The 23,282-nt window shown below is 37.8% G+C and overlaps 1 protein-coding gene across 2 annotated transcripts in view; it reads right to left on the bottom strand.

Annotated features, from left to right (window-relative positions):
- The window catches only part of MAPK14 (mitogen-activated protein kinase 14), a 72,401-nt gene that overhangs the window by 40,644 nt on the left and 8,475 nt on the right, over nt 1-23,282 (bottom strand). For both annotated transcript variants that reach the window (XM_030870946.3, XM_030870947.3), the window contains exons 2-3: nt 10,111-10,240; nt 2,946-3,004 (exon numbers count right to left, since the gene is read on the bottom strand). In XM_030870946.3, coding sequence (XP_030726806.1) covers nt 2,946-3,004; nt 10,111-10,240 — 189 coding nt within the window. The remainder of the gene's footprint in view (nt 1-2,945; nt 3,005-10,110; nt 10,241-23,282) is intronic.

Here is a 23,282-nt window from a genome sequence, read left to right as displayed (position 1 = left end):
GTGTTTCTGATTATCCTGAGCCTTGTTCTAACACTCTGCTCAGCAAGTATTCAACAAGTAGTACTGAGATTTGCTCCCAAACGGTGAACTAAGTTCTTATTTATAAATAATCAAAATCTAAATTACACAATGTTGTATGTCAGTTATATCTCAGTAAAGCTGGAAATAAATAAGCAAATAGAACCCAGCTACAGTTACACAGAAAGAATAGATTCCTGCTCAGTAGCCATGGTATCTGTTGAATGAATGAATGAAGAAATAAATGCAATTTCAGTTCAGTGGGTATGCTTGTAAGTCAGTGAGCCTTCAAATGGATAAAGGAGCCAACAGGCACCACAATGGATAAAACTTAACCTCCCAAAGACACTAGCCTTAAATAAGGTCTTTGACATAGGAAAAACAGGCTCATAATCCAGTTCCATACGCCTGATTAAGGCAAAATACAGCATTAGCCTAGGTCAGCGAATTATCAATTCCTTTCTTAAAAAAAAAAAAAATCAATCCTCGTCACACCTGAAATTTTGGGCTACAGCTCAATCCTGATTCAAATGTTTTCTAAAGTAATTCACAAACATATTACTTCAGCATTTTTTCCACATTTAGACAGAATATCAAAACCCATCATTCTTAGGGCAGTGAAAATACACTGTATGATATTATAATGATATGTCATTATATATTTGTCTAAATCCATAAACTTTTCAACACTAAGAGTGAATCCTATGATAAACTATGGACTTTGGGTAATTATGATGTGTCAATATAGGTCCATTCTTGGTGAAAAATATACCATTCTGGTGATAATGAGGGAAGCTATGCATGTACAGGGGCAGGAGGGTAAGCAGGAAACCTCTGCACCTTCCCCTCAATTTTGTTGTAAACCTAAAGCTACTTTAAAAAAAAAAATCCTCAAAAAAGTAAAAATTAATGAATTAATGTTAAAGAAAAAAAAACATCATGGCAATATTCTCTTTTCCAAACATAGCCTACAGCAGAGCTCAACAACTTGCAACACACATGCTTCTGCCTGGGGCATCCAGTAAGGAGGCTTTAGAAGCCTCCACATTCTAGAGACACGCAGGGCTCAGGAAGCACAGCTGTTCTTAGTTACTGCCTTTTTTTTCCCCTTTGCTTGAAGGAAGTTCAAAGTTTTTTCTTAAACTTTCATTAGCAGGATCAAGGTTAAAGTGGGTGGGAGTTCTTGCACTTAGACTAGATTCTCCTTCTTTCATCTTCGACTAACAGTCATATCATGTTCCAACTAAGTTCAAGTGGTGGGAGATTTTTTTGCTACCTTCCTCTTTCTCTTTCCATTTAATATTCCACATTTCTTTTTAATTTTTTTTTCCCCTTTCATTAGACAGAACACACAATCTCAAACATCTCCTCCACTCCCTCCCACTTGTTCTTTGGGAAATGAGCAAATGGTGCTTGCACTTGGCCTAGGGTAAGGGTAGAAGAAACTGAGCCCAGGATAAGGGTGGGGTTAAGTTCAGCACTGGGGACAGTGGAGAGTAGAGGTTAAGGAAGAGAGGCCAAGATCTGCAATTTTATTTGGATTTTCACAATAGTCCTCCTGTCCACTTAGGAACGCCAAAATTTCACCAGGACAAAATGTATAACCCTAAATTTAAGGTGTTCCTTCTCTCTTATGGTATAGTATACTTGTGAATTGGGGATGGGAGGTTATGTTAATTCAGATATTGGGAAAGCTACAGTAGAGCACTCACACATACACAACACCTGCACAACATCCACAACACTTGCTGGAATCTATCTTGTACTCATACAGGTGCAACCTGGGCAGGTGAGGGCATTACTGCCCCATGGGGCAACACTTGACAATGGAGTCAGAAGCCAGTGGGTAAATGCTCCCATCTGAGGTGCATTCTACACAACTTTTGGAAAACTGAAGACCCTGGCAGTTTTCAGCCCAGTTGCACAAAATGGTGACTGACTTAATAACATATCCTCGTAGCAACTTTCTCTTCCTCTCTGTTTCCTTTTCCCTAGCCCTCAACTACTGGTTCCTGAGAATCTCAGGCCCTCTTTCTAGGGGGGGTTCCCCAGGCTAAAACAATAGAGATGGTCACAAAACTGGGAGAATCAGCTTTCTAAACACATGAGGCTCACCATTTGTCCCAGTACAGAAATTCAATACTTTAAAGATCAGCATGCATTTCCCACACACAAACAGGATAAAAGAAATGGAAGAATCTATATGGAACCAGGACTCCACTACATTTCTTTCTTTCTTTTTTTTTTAAATAATTTTATTTATTTTTGGCTGCGCTGGGTCTTCGTTGCTGCATGGGCTTTCTCTAGTTGTGGCGAGCGGGGGCTACTCTTTATTGCGGTGCATGGGCTTCTCATTGCAGCGGCTTCTCTTGTTGCGGAGCATGGGCTCTAGGCAGACGGGCTTCAGTAGTTATGGCACACAGGCTCAGTAGTTGTGGCTCACGGGCTCTAGAGCGCAAGCTCAGTAGTTGTGGCACACGGGCTGAGCTGCTCCGTGGCATGTGGGATCTTCCCAGACCAGGGCTCGAACCCATATCCCCTGCATTGGCAGGCGGATTCTTAACCACTGTGCCACCAGGGAAGCCCACCACTACATTTCTTGATATAAACATGTCCCTTTGAAAGCTAGGACAGACAATTTGAGAATAAAAATCATGGTCAAAACTCCCTATACTCTTCTCCATGGAACTGTTGCCAGGACCCACCACTGTGTCTCCAAATAGGGCACAATGTGCCTGAGATGATGAAAATACGAACTTATACCCCCCAAAATATACATCTTCTGTATCCATTCCCCATTCCGCAGAAGAGCTGGATGACAGGAATAAAGAATCTAAGTCTGATAGTGCTAAGTGGTTCAGGATTAGAAATGGGCTGCTAATCTTTAACCTCTAGCGGAGGAAGGCAAACACAGAGGATTTACTCACACATCATTGAATTCCTCCAGAGACCTTGCAGGTGTGAAAACATCCAACAGACCAATCACCTATAAGAAAACATAAAAATCAAACAGTAAATAAATACTGAACTTATCCATCAGGTCTTAGTCATTTTTTTTTTTTTTTGTGGTACGCGGGCCTCTCACTGCTGTGGCCTCTCCCGTTGCGGAGCACAGACTCCAGACGCGCAGACTCAGTGGCCATGGCTCACGGGCCCAGCCTCTCCGCGGCATGTGGGATCTCCCCGGACCGGGGCACGAACCCGCGTCCCCTGCATCGGCAGGCGGACTCTCAACCACTGCGCCACCAGGGAAGCCCAGGTCTTAGTCATTTTAATAGGAACTAATTCCAAATCCTGCTCTCAGTTCAATAACATTACATTATCATATACTTAATAACTCCAACTTATTTTTTACCCAAATTATGCTTTTGTTTTTTACTTGTTAAATGTCACTTTTCATAATAACTCATTTTACTACTAAAATCTTCATGTCTTTAGAATTTGGTCACATATAACCATTAGCTTATCAGGAAGCAAAAAGATTTAGGACTCTTGACCTTACACATGCACTGATAGTCTAATGATTAACAAACAGAAAAAAGTCATACTTCTACAGCTGTTGTTACAGTATCATTTTTCTTTTTAAAATATATTATTATTCAATAAAAATTACTATATAGTCTTCAAAACTGACATTTTTAAAGCCCCAATATATCTTCTCAGTATATTCTTGGTATTATTCTTATAATATTCTTAATATTAAGATTATTAATCACTATCAGGTATTTAGATCAGACTATAAAAATGAAAAAAAAAGCTATCTTTATACAAGGGTAAAGCAAAGAGCTACTTAATACTCAGTAATCCATGGTCTTTGAGCAGTTTTTCTGGTTATGACTTTACACTGATTAATTTAACACCCCCCCCTTCCCCAGTTCCTCCTAAAATCCAGACCACTCATTTCCACAAAGCTAGGCACTAAGAAGGCAAACAAGACATATAATTCATGTGCAATATGTTCAGCAAGATTTAAGGGAAACTGGAAATGGAAAAAACAAAAGCTAAATGGGCTTCATGAAAACTGACCCATGACCGTGGACTCAGTAAAATATACCAACACTCAAAATATTATCATGAAAAAGAGCACTTTTTTTTTGCAGTACATGGGCCTCTCACTGCTTGTGGCCTCCCCTGCCGCGGAGCACAGGCTCTGGACGCACAGGCTCAGCGGCCATGGCTCACGGGCCCAGCCGCTCCGTGGCATGTGGGATCCTCCCGGACCGGGGCACGAACTCACGTCCCCTGCATTGGCAGGCAGACTCTCAACCACTGCACCACCAGGAAAGCCCAAAAGAGCACTTTTAATTAGAATGTTACACCACTCATCCAAATATCAACTTTTGGCTTCCTTGGTGCCACAGTGGTTAAGAATCCACCTGCCAACACAGGGGACATGAGTTCGAGCCCTGGTCCAGGAAGATCCCACATGCCTTGGAGCAACTAAGCCCGTGCGCCACAACTACTGAAGCCCACACGCCTAGAGCCTGTGCTCCACAACAAAGAGTAGCCCCCACTCGCCGCAACTAGAGAAAGCCCGCATGCAGCAACAAAGACCCAACTCAGCCATAAATAAATAAATAAATTCATAAGACAAAAAAAAAAAAAAACCCAAAAAACCCCCACACAAATATCAACTTCTAAAAGCAATTTCAGGGCTTCCCTGGTGGCGCAGTGGTTGAGAGTCCGCCTGCCGATGCAGAGGACACGGGTTCGTGCCCCGGTCTGGGAGGATCCCGCATGCCGCAGAGCGGCTGGGCCCGTGAGCCATGGCCGCTGAGCCTGAGCGTCCAGAGCCTGTCCTCCGCAACGGGAGAGGCCACAACAGTGAGAGGGAAACAAACTAAAAAAAGACCTTGGAATTCAAGAAGAATAGCTTTTCAAGTCTTTGCATCTTATTGCAAAGGAAAGGTACAGTTATCCATCATCTCCTTATCCAGGCAACCGTACACAAGAAAACGAAAATTACCTCTAATTGTACTACTGGTTATAACTATCATTAACATTTTGAGATACTTTCTTTGATTTTTCTGATGTACATAAATTAAATCAGGGTTATACTATGCATACAGTTTTATATCCTGCCTTGTCACTTAACAAATAATGACTCTTCTCATGTCCTCAAATGTTTTTCAATAATATGTTCTACCATTTGTATACACCATAATAAAACCAAGTTCCTATTTTTGGACATTTAAGGAACACTGCAAGTATATGTGCATATGCGTGCATGCGTGCATATATACATCTTGTATTTTCTTCCAGAGAATAAATTTCAAGAAATAGAATTACAAGATCAAAGGACATCAATATGCTTAAGGATCTTAATATTGTCAAACTGTCCTCCATAAAGATGAGGCCAACTTACATCCCCACCAATAGTGTTATCTATGACCTTATAATAGCTCTGAATAGTGCTTTAAATTAAGTCAAATCATTTTCTTTTTCCTTTCCCATCTAAATCATAATTGTTCTCCTTGAGTTTGATACAGTCCTGGCTTAAGACCTCTGGTCTTTTTAAAAATTAATTAATTAATTAATTTTTGGCTGCATTGGGTCCTCACTGCTGTGCAGACTTTCTCTAGTTGCAGTGAGTGGGGGCTACTCTTTGTTGCGGTGCGCGGGCTTCTCATTGCAGTGACTTCTCTTGTTGCGAAGCATGGGCTCTAGGCACACGGGCTTCAGTAGTTGTGGCACGTGGGCTCAGCAGTTGTGGCGCACGGGCTTAGTTGCTCCGTGGCATATGGGATCTTCCTGGACCAGGGCTCGAACCAGTGTCCCCTGCATTGGCAGGCGGATTCTTAACCACTGCGCCACCAGGGAAGTCCCAACCTCTGGTCTTTTGATTACTACCCCCTATACCCTCTTGTACTTCTGATAGCTGAGAGCTAGAAGCCAATTTTATTCACCTGCTCCAATATTTTCTAATCATTGATTCTTGTTATTTGAGATGCCCCATCTTCTCAACAAGAAAACTTAAAAACAATTTACATTGTTTTACATTATTTGAATTGTGGCTTTGAAAATATCCTCAGATCAAAATAAAATTAAACTACTAGAGATCCAATTTACACAGGATTATTCATGCAAGGGTTATCTCAAACACACTAAAGTGAAACAAGTCCAAGCATTTTAAATAAAAACTCCCATTTCAATCTGAAAACACAATAGGTATTTAGAATCAAACAGCTGTAAATTTGAACCCCCAATCAATCTGTGACTTCTTAGGCCGAGGAGCTTCTTTCTTTTACATTCCAATAACCCCAAAACATGGGATGTTGCCGGGCACACAGCAGTTCAATTAATATTTGTTACATAAATAAAAGTATCTTCTCTGAGCCTCATTTTCCTCAGATGAAAGACACGTGTATATCATTGCTTATTTTCATAGTATTTTGGGGAAGCTTATGTAGACTGACCTGCTGTGGATTACCAAAATAAATCGTGACCAGAAACTTCAGAGTTTTATAATGAATTGTAAAATACAAATCACAGAAACAAACTATTTGAAGCAGCTACTTCCAGTAACAAAACATGACATATAAAGCTAAATTCAATTATTCAAATGATTAAAAAGTATGGCTGCAAGAAGCACAATGACTAATTTGGAAAAAAATAATAGAACAAAGCATATTAGCAAATACTCTATCAAGTTTTAATTTCCTTAAAAGGGACACATTTTATGACATTAAAGCCACTCATGTTACAGCAAAGTATTTTTAATTTTTTCTGGGCTTTTACAAATATCCCTTCTCTATTAATCCTATTTATGGAGTATTAATCATAAGGAAAATACTGTAAAACAAAAGTTTCCCAGCATTAAAATAGATTTGGGGAACATTCCATAATCGATTCATTTCTCATTTCTTAAATGGAAATTTATTTTTAATTTGTCATATTTTAGCCTATTTCCTTACTCCTTCTGCCATTATGATTTCAGACGCTTTAGAAAGTAACCCAGGAATTAAATATTTAGAAAAGGCGGTTATAGTATAAATAATCAGCAAATATCTCTGATGACTGTCCTACAATGACAAACAGAAGTAATATATCTTTATTAAATTGGTACACACTCACAAAACACTTTAAGTCAGTAACCAGTCAACGACAATATTTAATGTATTTAACACAAGCACACCAAAACAACCACTTGTTCTATCATGGTAAGATTAACTCTAAGGCTCCCAAATAAAATTTATGAAAGGAGTCCCTTAATCATTAAAAGTTTTTTTTAATGTATAGCTCTCCAGGCCCTTAACTGTACAGTACCTACTCAGACAGCAAAAGGATGCAGCTAGCCAGTTGCTTCCTTTTAATCTTTCCTTAGACCAGGTGTCAATGAGATCAAGGTCAAAAATTCAGTCAGGAATGGGCCAGGTGAATTTGTTCAGAGAGTAACATCCCCTAGCTCCTATAACCCATATGAAAATTACATATCTGTCATTCATTATCACTAATAAAATAAAGAAAATGAACTACGGATTGTAAGTCAGAGGCATTTTTGTGTAAAAGATCACATATGCATTCTGGCACCTAAAAATTCTATTTGCTACCAATCCTTACTTAAGTTTTTCACGAGTTTTAAGTTGCTGCTGCTGCTGTCTTTGGAGTCAAGGCAGCTAGCTAAAAGTTAGACAGTGGCCCAAAACAGTCATTAAAGAGAAAGAAAGAAAGAGAGGAAGAGAAGATAAAGGAGAGGAATTCCTCTTAAAATCCTCGATTAAACTTCCTTGGAAGTCTTGGTTCTTCACCTGGTAAAAATACTTTTACACTGTACATACCTAAAAAGCGTTTGTAGAATAGACTGAAATTCCGGAATTTTTCTACATTTAGTCAAAGTCTTTTGGCCCCTTCCCAGTCCCTCTTCAAACATTTGCCAACAGAATGGAGAACTATGAACATTCAGCCATCTGCCTCCTTTTGTTCAAACAACAAATCACCATCTAAATACAGGTGACCCTCTACATCGATACAGTGAAAACCTAAACATTTTAATACAAAAAAGACTGCTATTAAGCAAACTGCTTATAAAACAATTTAGATAAATTAAAATCCTGTTTTCCTAATACGGTCAGTCCTCTTTAAAGTCGCATAGCCTTTCCTAAATTAAAACAATTGTATCCCATCACTGTGGCCTCTTCACGTCTACAAATACAGAATGGCTCAAATGCAACCAGCCCAATATCATGTAAGACATATTTCAAAGTATCTCATTACGGAAAATTAAAATATAGCATACTAAATAAGGTTGTTGCAATGATCACTAGAAAAGCCAAGGCATGGATTCAGATAACCCAAAATAATTTTTGCCCTAAACACTGGCTTAAATTGACTATGAAATAAAGCAGAACAATAAATTACAGTGCTGGTAATCTTCTACAGTAGATGTTCTTAAATTAGCACAGACAACATCAGTGGGATCCTGGGGCCTCCTGGAGGTGCTTTGGGGTTCCATAAATGTTTGGCTTGCATTCCATTTTCAAAGTATTCTTAAAAAGCTATGACAGTATCTTTGTCACATTTATTAACGTGTAATGAAAAACAGCATACACACTCAACTGTGTTAAATGCCAAATGTAAACCCATCAGTTAAGTTGCCAGACCACCTTGATTTTATGCAGACTTCGGAATAAAGATTCTCCTGTCAGCTTTCTCCACATATCTCAACTTCTTATAAACATGTCACTGATTAGGAAGGCTGCAGCTCTGCACTGAACTTTTTAAAAACTCAAGTTTGCACATGGATGCTCATATAAAAATTATACCTAGGAATGGAGATAATCTGTGGAAAACAGGACGTTCTCAATAGTATGCAATTAAAACATGAAAATAAATAAGCTGCAGCTGTGATTACAACAGCTTAAATTCCAAATTTAAGTCACAATGTTCTCAATTTAGAAGAAATTTGTACTTTGTGAAACAAATGTATTTTAATACATTTTTTTCTCACTATGCAGAAAAAAAAGTTCAATTACTGAAACAGAAAAATATCTGAATAGCCAAGTAATAAACTGAAAAATTGAATTTTTTTTCTACACAGCAACCACCAATAGGGTCAAATAGTTCTAAAATCTCTATGGCCATTGTTTCTACAATGCTACAAATTTTACAGTTCCTTTCATACAGCAATCTAACTTGATTTTGAAACTCAGGAAAATAAGTGTGCTCAGTCAATTGTTTTTTCACTTTCAGTTAATATTCCAACTGCATCCAGTTATTTATGCTATTAGGATTTTTAAGCACTCCTTTGCAGGACAGCATTGCTCTCAAATGTCCAAACTTATAGACAAGAAAATGTTATATTTAACTTAAACAATGTCTTTGTCACATTTGTTAAAATCCCTGAATCTAGAAAAGCTGTCTTTTAAAAATTAAAAGAAAAAATTATAATATTAAATTATTCAGAAAATAATACCCATCTCTGATAGGACATTCAGTGAACCTAAGGCACTCTTCCTCAAACTTCTCCACTGAAGAAACCCATAACAACACAAAATACCATGGATTCCCATATTCTGATAATATAGTCTTAAGTAAACCAAGTAGAGAATACGAAACTTCTTTGTAATATTTTCTGTTAAAAATCCTTGTGAGTTGTGTTTTATCTCACAATATTCTTTTATTTATTTATTTATTTTCAGTACGCGGGCCTCTCACTGTTGTGGCCTCTCTCGTTGCGGAGCACAGGCTCTGGACGCGCAGGCTCAGTGGCCATGGCTCACGGGCCCAGCCGCTCCGCGACACATGGGATCTTCCCAGACCGGGGCATGAACCCGTGTCCCCTGCATCGGCAGGTGGACTCTCAACCACTGCGCCACCAGGGAAGCCCACAATATTCATTTTTATTAAAAAAATTTTTATATGCTTTCCCTCTAAAAATCTTTAAGTAAAACTGAAACTCCAGGAAGATGCACCGATTTCATCCCAAGGCTTTGAGTATCTACCTGACACAATGCAGTGGTCACTAACACCCCAGTACAAGGACGGTCCAAAGTTTGATGTACTCTAATGCATTTCCATTCGCAGTAATTAAAACACAATTTTTTCCAGTCTATTAAACAGCAGAATTTATCCTGCCTTGAATTATTAACTTACATTTTCATGTTTCATATGTTTAAGTAACCGCAGTTCTCTGTAGGTCCTTTTGGCATGAATAATGGACTGAAATGGTCTGGATAGCTTCTTCACTGCAACACGTAACCCAGTTTTTGTGTCAAAAGCAGCACTAAGGGAAAAAAAAAACATAAAAAGCTCATCATTAAATGTTCTCTAAATATATTAAAATCAGTATTTATAAGGCTATTTCATTTCCAAATTAAATGGGTCTCTAACAAATTTTAAAAGTATAAAGATAAAAATTAAAATGACATATAATCCTACTATCCAAAGTAATCTATTAATTATTTTTGGTGTTTCCTTCTTGTCTTTTTTTCTATGCATCTAAATCAAGGATCAGCAAACTTTTTCCGTGAAGGGCCGTGTAGTAAGTATTTTAGACTTTGTGAGGCTTAGGGTCTCTGTCTCAACTACTCAACTCTGTGCTTGGAACTGGAATGCAGCAGATAGTAAATTTTTAAATGAATGTAGCTATGTCCCAATAACACAAAAGAAGCAGCCACTTGATCTAGATGAGCCAACAGATTGGTACACAAAGAGCTGGATTCTGTCTTCTTGGCCTAGGCCTCAGTGTCACCTTGCCACCAAATGCTGCCTGATCAGAGGCCTTGGAAACCACCATGTTTTCAGGACAATGAGTTGGCAAAAAAATTTCTTGAGCACCTACAAAGTATTTGTCACTTTCTAGAAGCTGAGATACAGTCGGGAATAAGTCAACATATCCCTGACCTCAGGGGATGGGGGGAGAGGGGAAGAGCAGAATAATAAAATAAATTTCACACAGTGATGAATGCTATGAATAAGTAAAATAGAATAACGGGATAAAGAGCGACAGAAAGCTGGTGGAGTTATGCTACATTAGCTAGGATGTCTGAGGAAGTACATTTGAGCTGAAGGAAGTGAATGATAAGAAAGTAGCAACCATGTAAAGATATAGTGGAAAAGAGCCTCAAGCAGAAGAAAAAATAATATTATTAACATTTAGTGAGTCTTTATTATCATTCCCCAGTTGACAGATAAGGAAACTGAAGCACAAGAGAGTATAAATAACTTGCCCACAGTCACAAAGCTAAAGAGTGACAGTGCAGGAAGTCTGGATCCAGAGCTCACACTATTAACTATTTTCCTATGCTGCCTCTCAGAAAAGCAAGTGCAAACAAAGGAAAAATAAAACAGAGGTAGAAAAAATATGGTATGCTGGAGTGACAGAAGAAACGAGGAGCAAAGGGAGCGAGGAAAAGAATGAGGTTAGAGATACAGGCAGAGGCCAGATCATACAGGACATCTACAGCAAGAAATGATGTGTATTCTAATTATTTTTAGAGACTGTTTGGGTTAATTCTATCATGTCTCATCCTCCTGTTTATCTCCAGTCTCTAATGGGTACATCCAAGGCTTTCGGATCACCTATTCTCACCAAAACCTCTTTCCCATATGACTCTGGCTCCATAAGTTCCCCTCCCCTCGCTCCCAAATCCTTACCTTATGTCCTTGCTCTTCAACTCCCAATTTGTAATAAACTCCTGTAAATCTTCACTTCTGAACTTTCCCCCATCTCCTTGCTTTAATTGAAACCAGGCTGTACCTTGAAGACACTACTTCTCTTATAGCTATGCCATTAGAGTGGATTCTCACTCTCATATCCCACGTACCTCACGACTAGCAGGTGGCGTAGATGTCCTCCTTGCCAACTGTTTCCACTTCCAGACCATAACTTTCCCTTTGATTTACACAAGCTCCTGCTCACGAACATCTCTCCCTCTGTTGCTGTTATCCACTGACCTGGAATTTTCCATCTTAAAGTCCTATCTTAAAGTCTCTCGCCCCTCCCAACTTCTGTCATCATTCCTGGCAACTTCAGCATCCAGGTGGAGGGCACGTCCAATTTCCTGGCCTCCTGTGTGACCCATCCTCTTCAGCTCTTCACCTCAGAGTCTGCCTGCCTACCCGCAGGCTGAGTATTTTCCCCTCTCCACTGCTGGGAAGCCTGTTGGGGCCTCTTGGAGCAAGGAATGCCATCGGGTTTCTAGCTGACATGCCTGCAACTGAGTGTGCAAGTTCAATTCAGTGGAGAAGAAAGAAGACGCCCACTTGAGCCACCTGTCCAAGTCATTCTCCGCGCTAGCTTTCCAGTAGTAAAGTACATATTTTTATCTCTATTTGACTCCTGTATCTATTAAGCAAAAGGCAAGCTAGGATTAATCAGTACCCTACAGACCCCAATAATCACAATTTATTATTATATGTTTATTTACCACCCAGCAGAGTGGTTAAATAAGGACTGGGGCTTTGGTATTAGGCTCTGGATTTTAATTCCAGTTGTGCCAGTTAGTAGTTATATAACCTTGAGGAGGTTAATTAAATCCTCTCGGCCTCATATATAAAATGAGGATAACGTTTATATCTAATCTGTCCGATGTTTGTTAGGATTAAATGTGATAATTTTTGCAGTAGGTTTAGCAAAGGGCCTGGCCATGGTAAAGCTCAAATATTAGACATAATAATATCTCGTTTTCCACTCATCATAAGCACCTTGAGGGCAGGAAGCGTCTTCTGTTTTATTCAGTACTGTATTCCATAGGACTTAGCTTAATGCCTGGCACGTGGCCCATTCTCAATAACTGCTTTACAAAAGTATAAAATGAAGTATGAAAGAAAAACTTCAACTTTATCATTTGGCCCTCAATTCTTATAAATTCAATAGCATCCAACAAAAAACTGATATTAATGTTAAAAACTTACCTGTGTGTTGAGTGTTTATTATTGTTAGGCATTGGTTTTAATCTTTACATGAATGAACATCTTTATCACAACTTTATAAGAAGACATTATTATTATTCCCATTTTACAGATGAGAGAACTGAGGCACCGAGAGGTTAACTAATGTGCCCACACAGACAGAAAATGGCAGAGCTGGGATTCAAATCCAAGTGATGTGTGTCAAACATGAACTCTTTAACCATAACAGAAAAGCAAGTTCAACCTAGCCACCAGTTCAGTCCATTTTAAATATATTCTAATCGTATGGACTCTGTTTCTTTTCTAAAATGCGTCCCACTATAATTAATTGCATTTCATAAGGAAAGTTTTTCCTGTGATCTTACATTGAACTCAGGATAATTTTAATGAAAAGTATTTCATAAGAAATAACTTTCACTCAATATACATTACTTTATCAAGGGGGAGTTTTTAATCCCTAAAGTTATACTATGACTCTAAAACATTATAAAGGAGTCAATGATGTAATAACTCACAAATACCAAAATATCACTTCCTAAGCATTTACTGAAAAATCTCCTTCATGAGATTCTTTGTGGATACAAAAGAAACATTAAACATAGTACCTGATATCAAAGAATTTAACCATATAACTGGGATGATGAAACATACATGAAAGCAAAGAATGCCCAATAATACAGTGCAACTATTACACTTTTTAAAAAGTTGGGTTCAAAAATATGTAAGTTGGGTTTAAAAATATAAAAATATATAAGTTGGGTTCAAAATACATAAATGTTCATTGCAGCCAGTTCACAAGAACAAAACTAGAAACTACCTTAATATCCAATACAGCAGAGTTTAAACTATGGTACATTCTCATGTACCGTATACTGCAGCCATTAACAAGACCCTCCACATACTAATATGTACTTGTTATACTGCTGATGGGAAAGAGAACAAGTTTCAGAAGTAAAGAATTATCCCCATCTGTGGGGGAAAAATATGTACACTCATTCAGATATATACACATAAGCAGAGAATAAATGTCTGATATACTCAGGACTTTTAACACTTTTGCTTTTTAATGTATATTTTTCTATCCCCTGACTTTTTAAAAAAATGAGCTTATATCTTTTAACAAGGTTATTAGTAAAGTCAGAAGCATAAATCGTCTGTGCTTTTCTGTTACCCTAAAACAAACAAAAAGAGGCATGCTTTCTAACTTTCATAAAACCACTACTGACAGGTATATTTCCTTCGAATGATCCTTACATAGCTATACTCAAAGTATATAAATAAATTTTACCCACCTTACCTAAGCCATAAGAATTTTCTATTTTACTAAACAATCATTCACAACAATTTCAAAAATATCTGAACCACAAACTACTCATTCTCTTATTGATGGGCCTTATAAGCTATTCCATTCATTCACATACACAAATAATACAAACACTACTACAATGGACATCTTCACTCACATTGCTTCTTCCATAATTGCATGACTTCCTTAGAAGAGACTAATAATTTCTACTTCAAAGGACACATATTCCCACCTTTTAAAATATACTTTACTTACAGAAGAGAGCAAACAGGAATTGTTCAGAGAAACTGCTCTGTTAGTTAGTAATCCTTATGGCAAAAGTTGCTGAAGCAAAGAATATATGATCCATCCCCTCCCCCACCTCTTTAAGCATTTAACTCCGACCTAACCTGTTCTATCACTAATCAAAGCAATATTTGGAGAAAGAGGAAACCACATATTTCATCCTAAATTGAACATTGTAATTACCCAAAGCAGAAATTCCTAATAATTTTTTAAAGATCATCTGATAAAACCAACTGAATACTCAGAGAAGAAATTCAAGTTATTGAATACCTAATCATACCACATATTATTTGGGAAACATTTCATTCAATCCTCATAACTTTGTGAGATAGTTATATTTACTTTCCAAAATAAGAAACTAATGGTCAGAAACATTAACAACTCACTGAATGGCATATAACTCATATGCAGTGGGATTCAGACTCAGATCTGTCTAATTTCAGGGCTCTATTTCCAGGATGCCAAGCAGCCTGAGATAAGGACAACCCCAGCTACTGGCTTGCCTTTATTATTACACTTACTAGTACTACAGTTGGGAAGATTCCTCTTAATCACATTTAAAAAACTGTAACTACAAATAAAACTGTGTTTTCATGAGCAACATCATAACATGGAATTACCTTTATGAAAATCAGGTTCTCCAAACAATTGAATAAAATCCAGGACACACTGCTCAATAAGTTTTTCTCCCAATTGTAAACTCATAGAGTTCTAAAATTAATTCATACTTTACAAAAAACATTGCTATGGTAGAAAAAAATTAAAGGGAGAAATATAAAATTCATTAAAAACATATTATAATATTAGACTGTCATCATCATGTATCTACTGTTGACTGTGAATGCAGTGCCTAGGACAAAATAATATTCATTAAATAAAATTAAATGTTTTGTTATACATTCATACCTGCCTCCCCTCTCCCTGAAAAAATAGTGGCTTACTAGGTTCTTAATATCCTAATTTTGTTTAATTCTAAATTTACTTACATATACCCTACTTTATTTCACAATGGATTTAAAGTAGCCTAGAACTATATACATACAACTTGACATAAGAATAAATGACTAGGGGAAAAATAAACAAGATAAATAAGAAATTATGTATGGGTGAGGTTAGTGCAAATGTTTATTGTGAGGTCCTTTCTAAATACCTGTTAGAGGTGGGCCCCAAATTTGGCTCTGAGCCCACTAAAGCCATCACAAAGAGAATACAACCAGTTAAGACATGAATCATAGGAACCATATAATAAAAACAAACCAGGTACTCAGAGAACTGAAGAGAGGCATAATTATTCTTGTAATAACACCTGAGAAGAGTTCCTCCTGTGTATGTTTATGAAGGAGACACTGTATAATGTGGTAAAAATGTCCTAATCAACATCCTTACACAATTATAATAGTGGGTTTCAGATGGTTCTTTACTTAGAGCATCCATCAGTGGAGACTGTTTCATAAGGCCAAAATACAGTTCATTAGCAACGGCAGGGAGGAGAGGACAAAACAGCACAGCACACTGCTCTCTGACAGACTTACTTAATCCAAGAGGAAATCTTAAGTGTTTCTAGAAAAATAGATAATAAGCTCCATATTCCTCAGACAATCCTCCAAAGATGATTTCCATCAACTGAGCTTTTGATAGATATAGAGACACAGGGACTTTGTATTTATGCTCCATGACTGGAACCTGGCTTGGAGAGTGTCTGTGTTGCAAGGCAAAGGCAGATCAACATGCTGAGTGAGCAAAGGAAGAGAGACAACGTCTTAAGAAAAGTGAGATGCTGCCTAACCAGGACAACTGCCCACGTCCACAGAGCATCAGAGTATAAATGCCTACATCAGGATTTTCCTCAAAAAACAATTTGGGTTTTCCCCAACAAAATGAATAATGAGCAATCACCTGGCAAGTATCTGAGTAATCTGTGGGAATCATAAACGATTTTATAATTTCTTTTAATGGTCACAGACAACTTCTCTAATCCTTGAATGATGTTAAGGAAAAATGAACGGTCAATAATGGTTAAGAAGACAACACAATTTTACGTATTTTTGGAAATTAATGGAAACATTTTTTTAAAAAACTTTATTTATTTATTTATTTAAATTTTTGGCCGCCTTGGGTCTTTGCTGCTGCATGTGGGTTTTCTCTAGATGCAGTGAGCGGGCTTCTCATTGCAGTGGCTTCTCTTGTTGGAGAGCACGGGCTCTAGGCACGTGGGCTTCATTAGTTGTGGCATGCAGGCTCAGCAGTTGTGGTGCACAGGCTTAGTTCCTCCGTGGCATGTGGGAGCTTCCCAGAGTAGGGCTTGAACCCATGTCCCCTGCATTGGCAGGCAGATTCTTAACCACTGTGCCACCAGGGAAGTCCCAATGGAAATATTTAAATATATTAAAATTCGTAGTTACACTGAATTAACAAATTGTCATTAATACATTGAATTCATTAAAATATCTACATGGAGATAAATAATTTGCAAAGAGATGACATTTCTTCCCCATATAATTTGAGGCTTTTTTCCAATTGAATTCAGGTTAATTGATAACAGTTTTCAAGAGTTTCTAAATAACTAAGTAATTCAGATGACTAACTTTGAACTTTCTCTTTACCTATAACAACTTGACAAAAATACTAGCAAATACCATACTGGAAATATTTTTCAGCACATCTCTCTCTACTACAGAAACCTACTTTTTCTTTCTTCTAAATTCAGACAAATGTGCAAGTACCACTGTACTTTTGATGCTTATGCTCTGCCCCTCCATTTCGGAAACAATGCCATGAAAATAAAGGCAACTTTATGCAAAAACAATAACTCAAGTTTTAATTTGAGAACTTCAAAAATATTCTTTAGAGTAGCAAGGGACTTAAAGTTGACTTTAAAAACTCTTACCATTTGAAACACTATTAGCTCTCTTTAAATATCTTTTACTAACTCTCAAATATCTTGTTTGAATGTCTACCTTACACTTTCATTTTTAAAATAAATCACAAAATGATCTACTTGCACTACATATAGTATTTTAAAATGGAATTCAATTTCTTACAATAATACTTTCTTATTGATAGGAAGAAAATCAGATGTTATTAATACAGTTGTTACAAGTATGTGCAATATGACCAATCCCCAGCTTTTCAGTTTCTAAAAATTCTTCTCAGAGGTTAAAAAAAACACAAATGACACATGAAAAACCTTACCAATAGAGAAGCAGCCTGGAATGGAAAAAAGAGTCATTTAATTGATCACTTACCTTGCCTTGCAGAAACTTACAGTTCAAGAACTTTTAGGAAAATTCAGTATTTTCATGAAAATCTCATTCAGATAGAAAAATGTATTTGTGATAGGATTTATTAGGGACATTAGCCATGGGGCTGGCACTCAGGGAATGGCAACATATATGCTAATACTTGCCATTCCTAACTAATCTGATCCAATTCCTGCTGCAAAAGCTTCTAAACTACTGGAACAAAAATGTTTTTCACAAACTGCTTCCATTTTTACTAGGCTGATGGAAACTAACATTCAAACAATGTAGAAATTCACTTAGGCATACAATCTAAAAATCCCAAACCATTTGCGATTAAAATGCACTTAATCTTCATTTGCTGAAAGCTCCGTCTGAAGTAAGAATAATTTTGTAAGATTTGCAGAAATTTATAGAAATTTGTAGAAATTATTTTGTAATAATTTCTTCACTGAAGCTTTAAAAGCTGCAGTGGTGTCAGTTAACATATATCTTTGATTGCAAATGTGAAGTATGTATCTGCATCAAGAGCAACAGTTATCCCATATTGAATGCAAAAATATTACACATGGATTATTTCATTTCTTTTAAAGGGGATTACTTTCCAAAGCCTCATTAGAATGTTCCCACCACGGGTTTATATCTTCTCTACTTTTATGTGTTTGAAAATTTCAATAACAAATGTTTTGGAAGTTATCATTAAATAATTTTAACTCCTTTCAAGCAAATCTGAAATACTGAACAGACTAAACATATATATTACATTGTAACTATTTAGTATTACCATCAATCAACTTTGTCTTGCTGCTACAATTAAAAGTCTTGTACAGGGCTTCCCTGGTGGCACAGTGGTTGAGAGTCTGCCTGCCGATGCAGGGGACACGGGTTCGTGCCCTGGTCCGGGAGGATCCCACATGCTGTGGAGCGGCTAGGCCCGTGAGCCATGGCCACTGAGCCTACGTGTCCGGAGCCTGTGCTCCGCAACAGGAGAGGCCACAACGGTGAGAGGCCTGCGTACCGCAAAAAAAAAAAAAAAAAAAAAAGTCTTGTACAGTAATAGTGTTCATAGCCTTCATATCCAGAAAAGCACCCTACAAATATATGCTATGATCATGACTAGAGATGTACATAACAGGCATTGACATGACTTCACAACTTTTGGGTTTTGCTATGTCTGTGACTCTCCATCTTATATGACATATCTATCTATCTATCTATATATCTGTACACACACACACATATATATATATACACACACACACATATATATATACACAAACACACATATATTTTTTTTATAGTAACACTTAAGAGTATTAATTATCTAGCACTAGATAATAAATTACCCTCAAATTTGGTGACTTAAACAAGATTTAGTATCTCAGTTTCTGTGGGTCAGGAATTCAGGAGCAGCCTAGCTGGGTGGTTCTGGCTCATGGTTTTTCCTGAAGTTGCAGTCAAGATGTTGGTCAAGCTAGAGTCATCTGAAGGCTTGACTGAGGCTGCAGGATCCACTTCTAAGACGGTTCACTCACTCGGTGTTGGCAGGCCTCAGTTCTTTGAAATGTGTACCTCTCCATAGGGCTGCTTCAGTGTCTTCTCAATGTAGCAGCCCTATGGTTCTCAACACAGGGCAATTTTACTCCTCAGAGGACATCTGACAAGGTCTAAGACAACTGCGAGTGTGTGGTGGCGATGGAGGGAGTGTTGCTAGTGGAAATGGTGGGTAAAGGCCAAGGTTACTGCTAAATATCCTTCAAAACAAAGAATTCTCTGGCCCCCAATGCCAATAGTACCGAGGCTGAGAAACTGCCATAGAGCAGATGATCTCAGAGAAAGACCAAAGCAGGAGTCACAATGTCTTTTATGACCTACCCGCAGAAGTCACACTCCATCATTCCTGCCACAGTCTGTACTTTAGAGAAGTGAGTTACTAAATAGTCTTCACTCAAGGGGAGGAGAATTAAAGCACCACCTCTTTAAGGGAGGAGTATCAAATAATTTTCATATCATTATTTTTAGCAACTTGATTTTTAAAAGTCAAAACACTGGAAAATATCTTGCTTACTTTTGGTAACACTAGATAAGTACTTTTTTATTGCTCTAGAAAAAAAACCTCTGAAATTCCACTTAACAAAGCTACTTTTACATCCTAGTGAATGGTCTCTGTTTGCAGTATTTCGATGATCTGATCTCAAAAAATTCTGTTAAGCATAAACATAGGCAGTCTGACATAGAAAAAAGTAAACCAGTAGTCAAAAGATTTCAGTTCTAGCTTTGGTTCTGGAACTTCCTAGCAAGTGATCTTGGCCAAAGCTTCTACGAGCCTGTTTCCAGATCAATAAAATGGGGGTGTCACTAGCTCTGCTTATCTTACAATGCTGTTTTGAGGCTCACATAAGATAATTATGTATAAGTACTTTATGAACTATAAAAGACAAGTAGTAAATGTTCCAAGTGGAAATGAACGTGCTATTATATAATACTTTCATGATCAGCTTCCAGCACGGGGTTTATCACATAGTAAATTCTCAACATATATTTTTAGATCTCTTACTCTCAATTTTGAGGTTGAGTATATTTCTGAAATAACAGTAAGATAGGGCAGGTTATTAAAATATAACCAAGGACCCAAATCCTTGATCATTTGTTGTCATGTTACGGAAAACTAAAATATCGTTTCCTTTCAAGTTAAAATGCACATTTATTCAGCAGTTTATGGATAGGATCTAGGAACTACTACAATCAGAAACATAATGTAGCCAATTCTTTAGGCACTAAACTGAAAAAAAAGGTATTCCTATATATATTTGTTTCCCAATTTAGACTCTGAAGGAGAGCAGAAGCTATAGTTTATTTATCTGTTTATCTTCAGGAACATAATGCAAGATTAGTAAATACATACCGAAGCAGATAGTTCCTGACCTCAAGGAATTGAGAAACCTAGCTGGGGAGTCAGATTAAACAGATACGCACATAAATTACTATAGACTTTTACAAAGCAATATATTTGCTTCCTCCAATCCATTCTGTAACACTCCAATCAAACCAATTTTAAAATACTTTCCCTCCCTACTTTCCAACTCAAGAAACTGTAACTAGCTCTCTATTGCCTAGAAAACTGCAGTTGCCTTAACCCTACTCCAGACCTAATTCTTAATTTCTGGGGGTAGGACCCAAGCATCTATATGTTTAAAAGCTCCACAAGTGATTCTGAAACACAACCAGAATGAAAACCACAATTGGGTTCATCCTATCTGAGATACTACCCTTGTCAGGGCAGTCCATCTCATATCTAATTCTCTTAGTTATGTTTTCTCCTGTTACCTAAAAAGTTCCCTTTCTAGAAATGCTCCAAATACTACCCATCCTTCAAAACAACCTTCAGGGCTTCCCTGGTGGCACAGTGGTTAAGAATCCGCCTGCCAATGCAGGGGACACAGGTTCGAGCCCTGGTCTGGGAAGATCCCACATGCCGCGGAGCAACTAAGCCCGTGTGCCACAACTACTGAGCCTGCGCTCTAGAGCCTGTGAGCCACAACTACTGAAGCCTGCGCGCCTAGAGCCCGTGCTCTGCAACAAGAGAAGCCACTGCAATGAGAAGCCCGTGCACCACAACGAAGAGTAGCCCCCGCTCGCCACAACTAGAGAAAGCTCGAGTGCAGCAAAGAAGACTCAACACAGCCAATAAATAAATAAATTTATTTAAAAAAAAAACCAAACAAACAATCTTCAAATCCTTCCTTCATGAAACATGCCAACTACTATAGCCCACAGGGCCCTCACATCTCTGTATACATCAATACCTTTATATATATATACATAGTTCACTAATATTTTATGTCTGTTTCTTTTAGACACTGGTGGACATTTAACACTATCAGATGGATGACCAACAGATTTCTTTCACTACAGCAAATCTAAAACATAAATATAAAAATACATACATTTCAAACTTTCAAAATTATGTTGCTTTAATACCTAGTTATAGAAATCTTCAGGCAATTGGCTTATTCCCTGACTGTAATTTTCATGACCACTGTCATTCATTAGTGCTAGTGATAAGCTTCCTTCAAATATCAGTTCCACATATCTAAGGCTGAACCATACAAGTTTATAACATGAATCTAATCCTAGGGTAGTTAGTGCTACATCTCTGAGATTGTCCTCAAGAAGTATGTAGAAAAATAATCAAGGGAAAGCATGAAACATTACCTTTCAATAGACTTGAAATCCAGGGTTAGACATTCTTGATATTAGGTTTGGAAGTATAAATTTGAATGTACAGTATATGAACAAGACACTGTTGAGACTGTATCAGACAATGAATTCAAAGGGAATATGCACAGAAAGTATAGTGTTTCTTTTTGCAGGTGGAAGGTTCAAGTTATCCTATCTAGTTTTTACTCAGGGCCAATCAATCCAAATATATAGGGTTATATAAGCAGTTCTCAGCCAAAGGTGATTTTGCCCCAGAGGACATGTGGCAATGTCTAGAGACATTTTTGGTTGTCACAACTGGAGGCTGCAACTGGCATCTAGTGGGTAGGGTACGGGGTTGCTGCTAAATATCCTACAATGCACAAGATAGTCCTCACAACAAAAAAAATTATCAATCCAAGATGTCAACAGGAGGAGTAACCCTAGTGTTATACTATATTTGGGAATGTAAGCACGGCTTGATAGATGCTCATAATACTCACTGCATGTTCTCTTAATTTGCTATTTTTTCCCTTTTGCTCCCTTTAGCATCAATATCACTGAGACTGCTAATTTCAAAGCAGATCATTCAAAGCATAAGGCATTTAGGCCACTAACCTAGGTATCAGAAAATGAACCAAGCCAAACTTATAATGTCAGATGAGGAAATTATTAAAAGCATATCAGTGTAAGATGCCAACATCAAAATTTCACTTCAATTTAATACTAAAATCATGAAGGAGTCATGTTTTATTATACCAAGTGAGAAAGATAACTAAGATTTTTACAAGTATTTGGTAGCCTAGGGAAGAAAACATAAATAGAAACTAGTATTCAAAAGTCTAAGTTCAAGAAGGTTCAAGCTACCTAAAGCCCTAGATGCAGGATTTGATGAAGGGGGAAAAAAGAAATAGCTACTGGGGATTAAGAATAAAGCATTTAGGGCTTCCCTGGTGGCGCAGTGGTTGAGAGTCCCCCTGCCGACGCAGGGGACACGGGTTCGTGCCCCGGTCCGGGAGGATCCCACATGCCGCGGAGCGGCTGGGCCCGTGAGCCATGGCTGCTGAGCCTGCGCGTCCGGAGCCTGTGCTCCGCAACGGGAGATGCCACAACAGTGAGAGGCCCGCGTATCGCTAAAAAAAAAACAAAACAAAAGAATAAAGCATTTATTTCTAGGAATAAAGTTATATGTATTACAGGGATAAGGAAATACAAGAATGAAGAGTTCAGAAAATACTTGGGTAAACCAGACACCTCAAGTTCAGTGTCACAGGACGGACTAAAGGCATGATTGTTAGGGGCACATAATTTGCAGGTGAGAAGACGGTCACAGCAGAGACACTACCCCATGTGGAATTATAGGGCTGCGTTAATGATCTACA

The sequence above is a fragment of the Globicephala melas genome, chromosome 11 (assembly GCF_963455315.2).
Source record: "Globicephala melas chromosome 11, mGloMel1.2, whole genome shotgun sequence".
Taxonomy (NCBI): domain Eukaryota; kingdom Metazoa; phylum Chordata; class Mammalia; order Artiodactyla; family Delphinidae; genus Globicephala; species Globicephala melas.
This window is presented reverse-complemented; position numbering and strand designations above follow the sequence as displayed.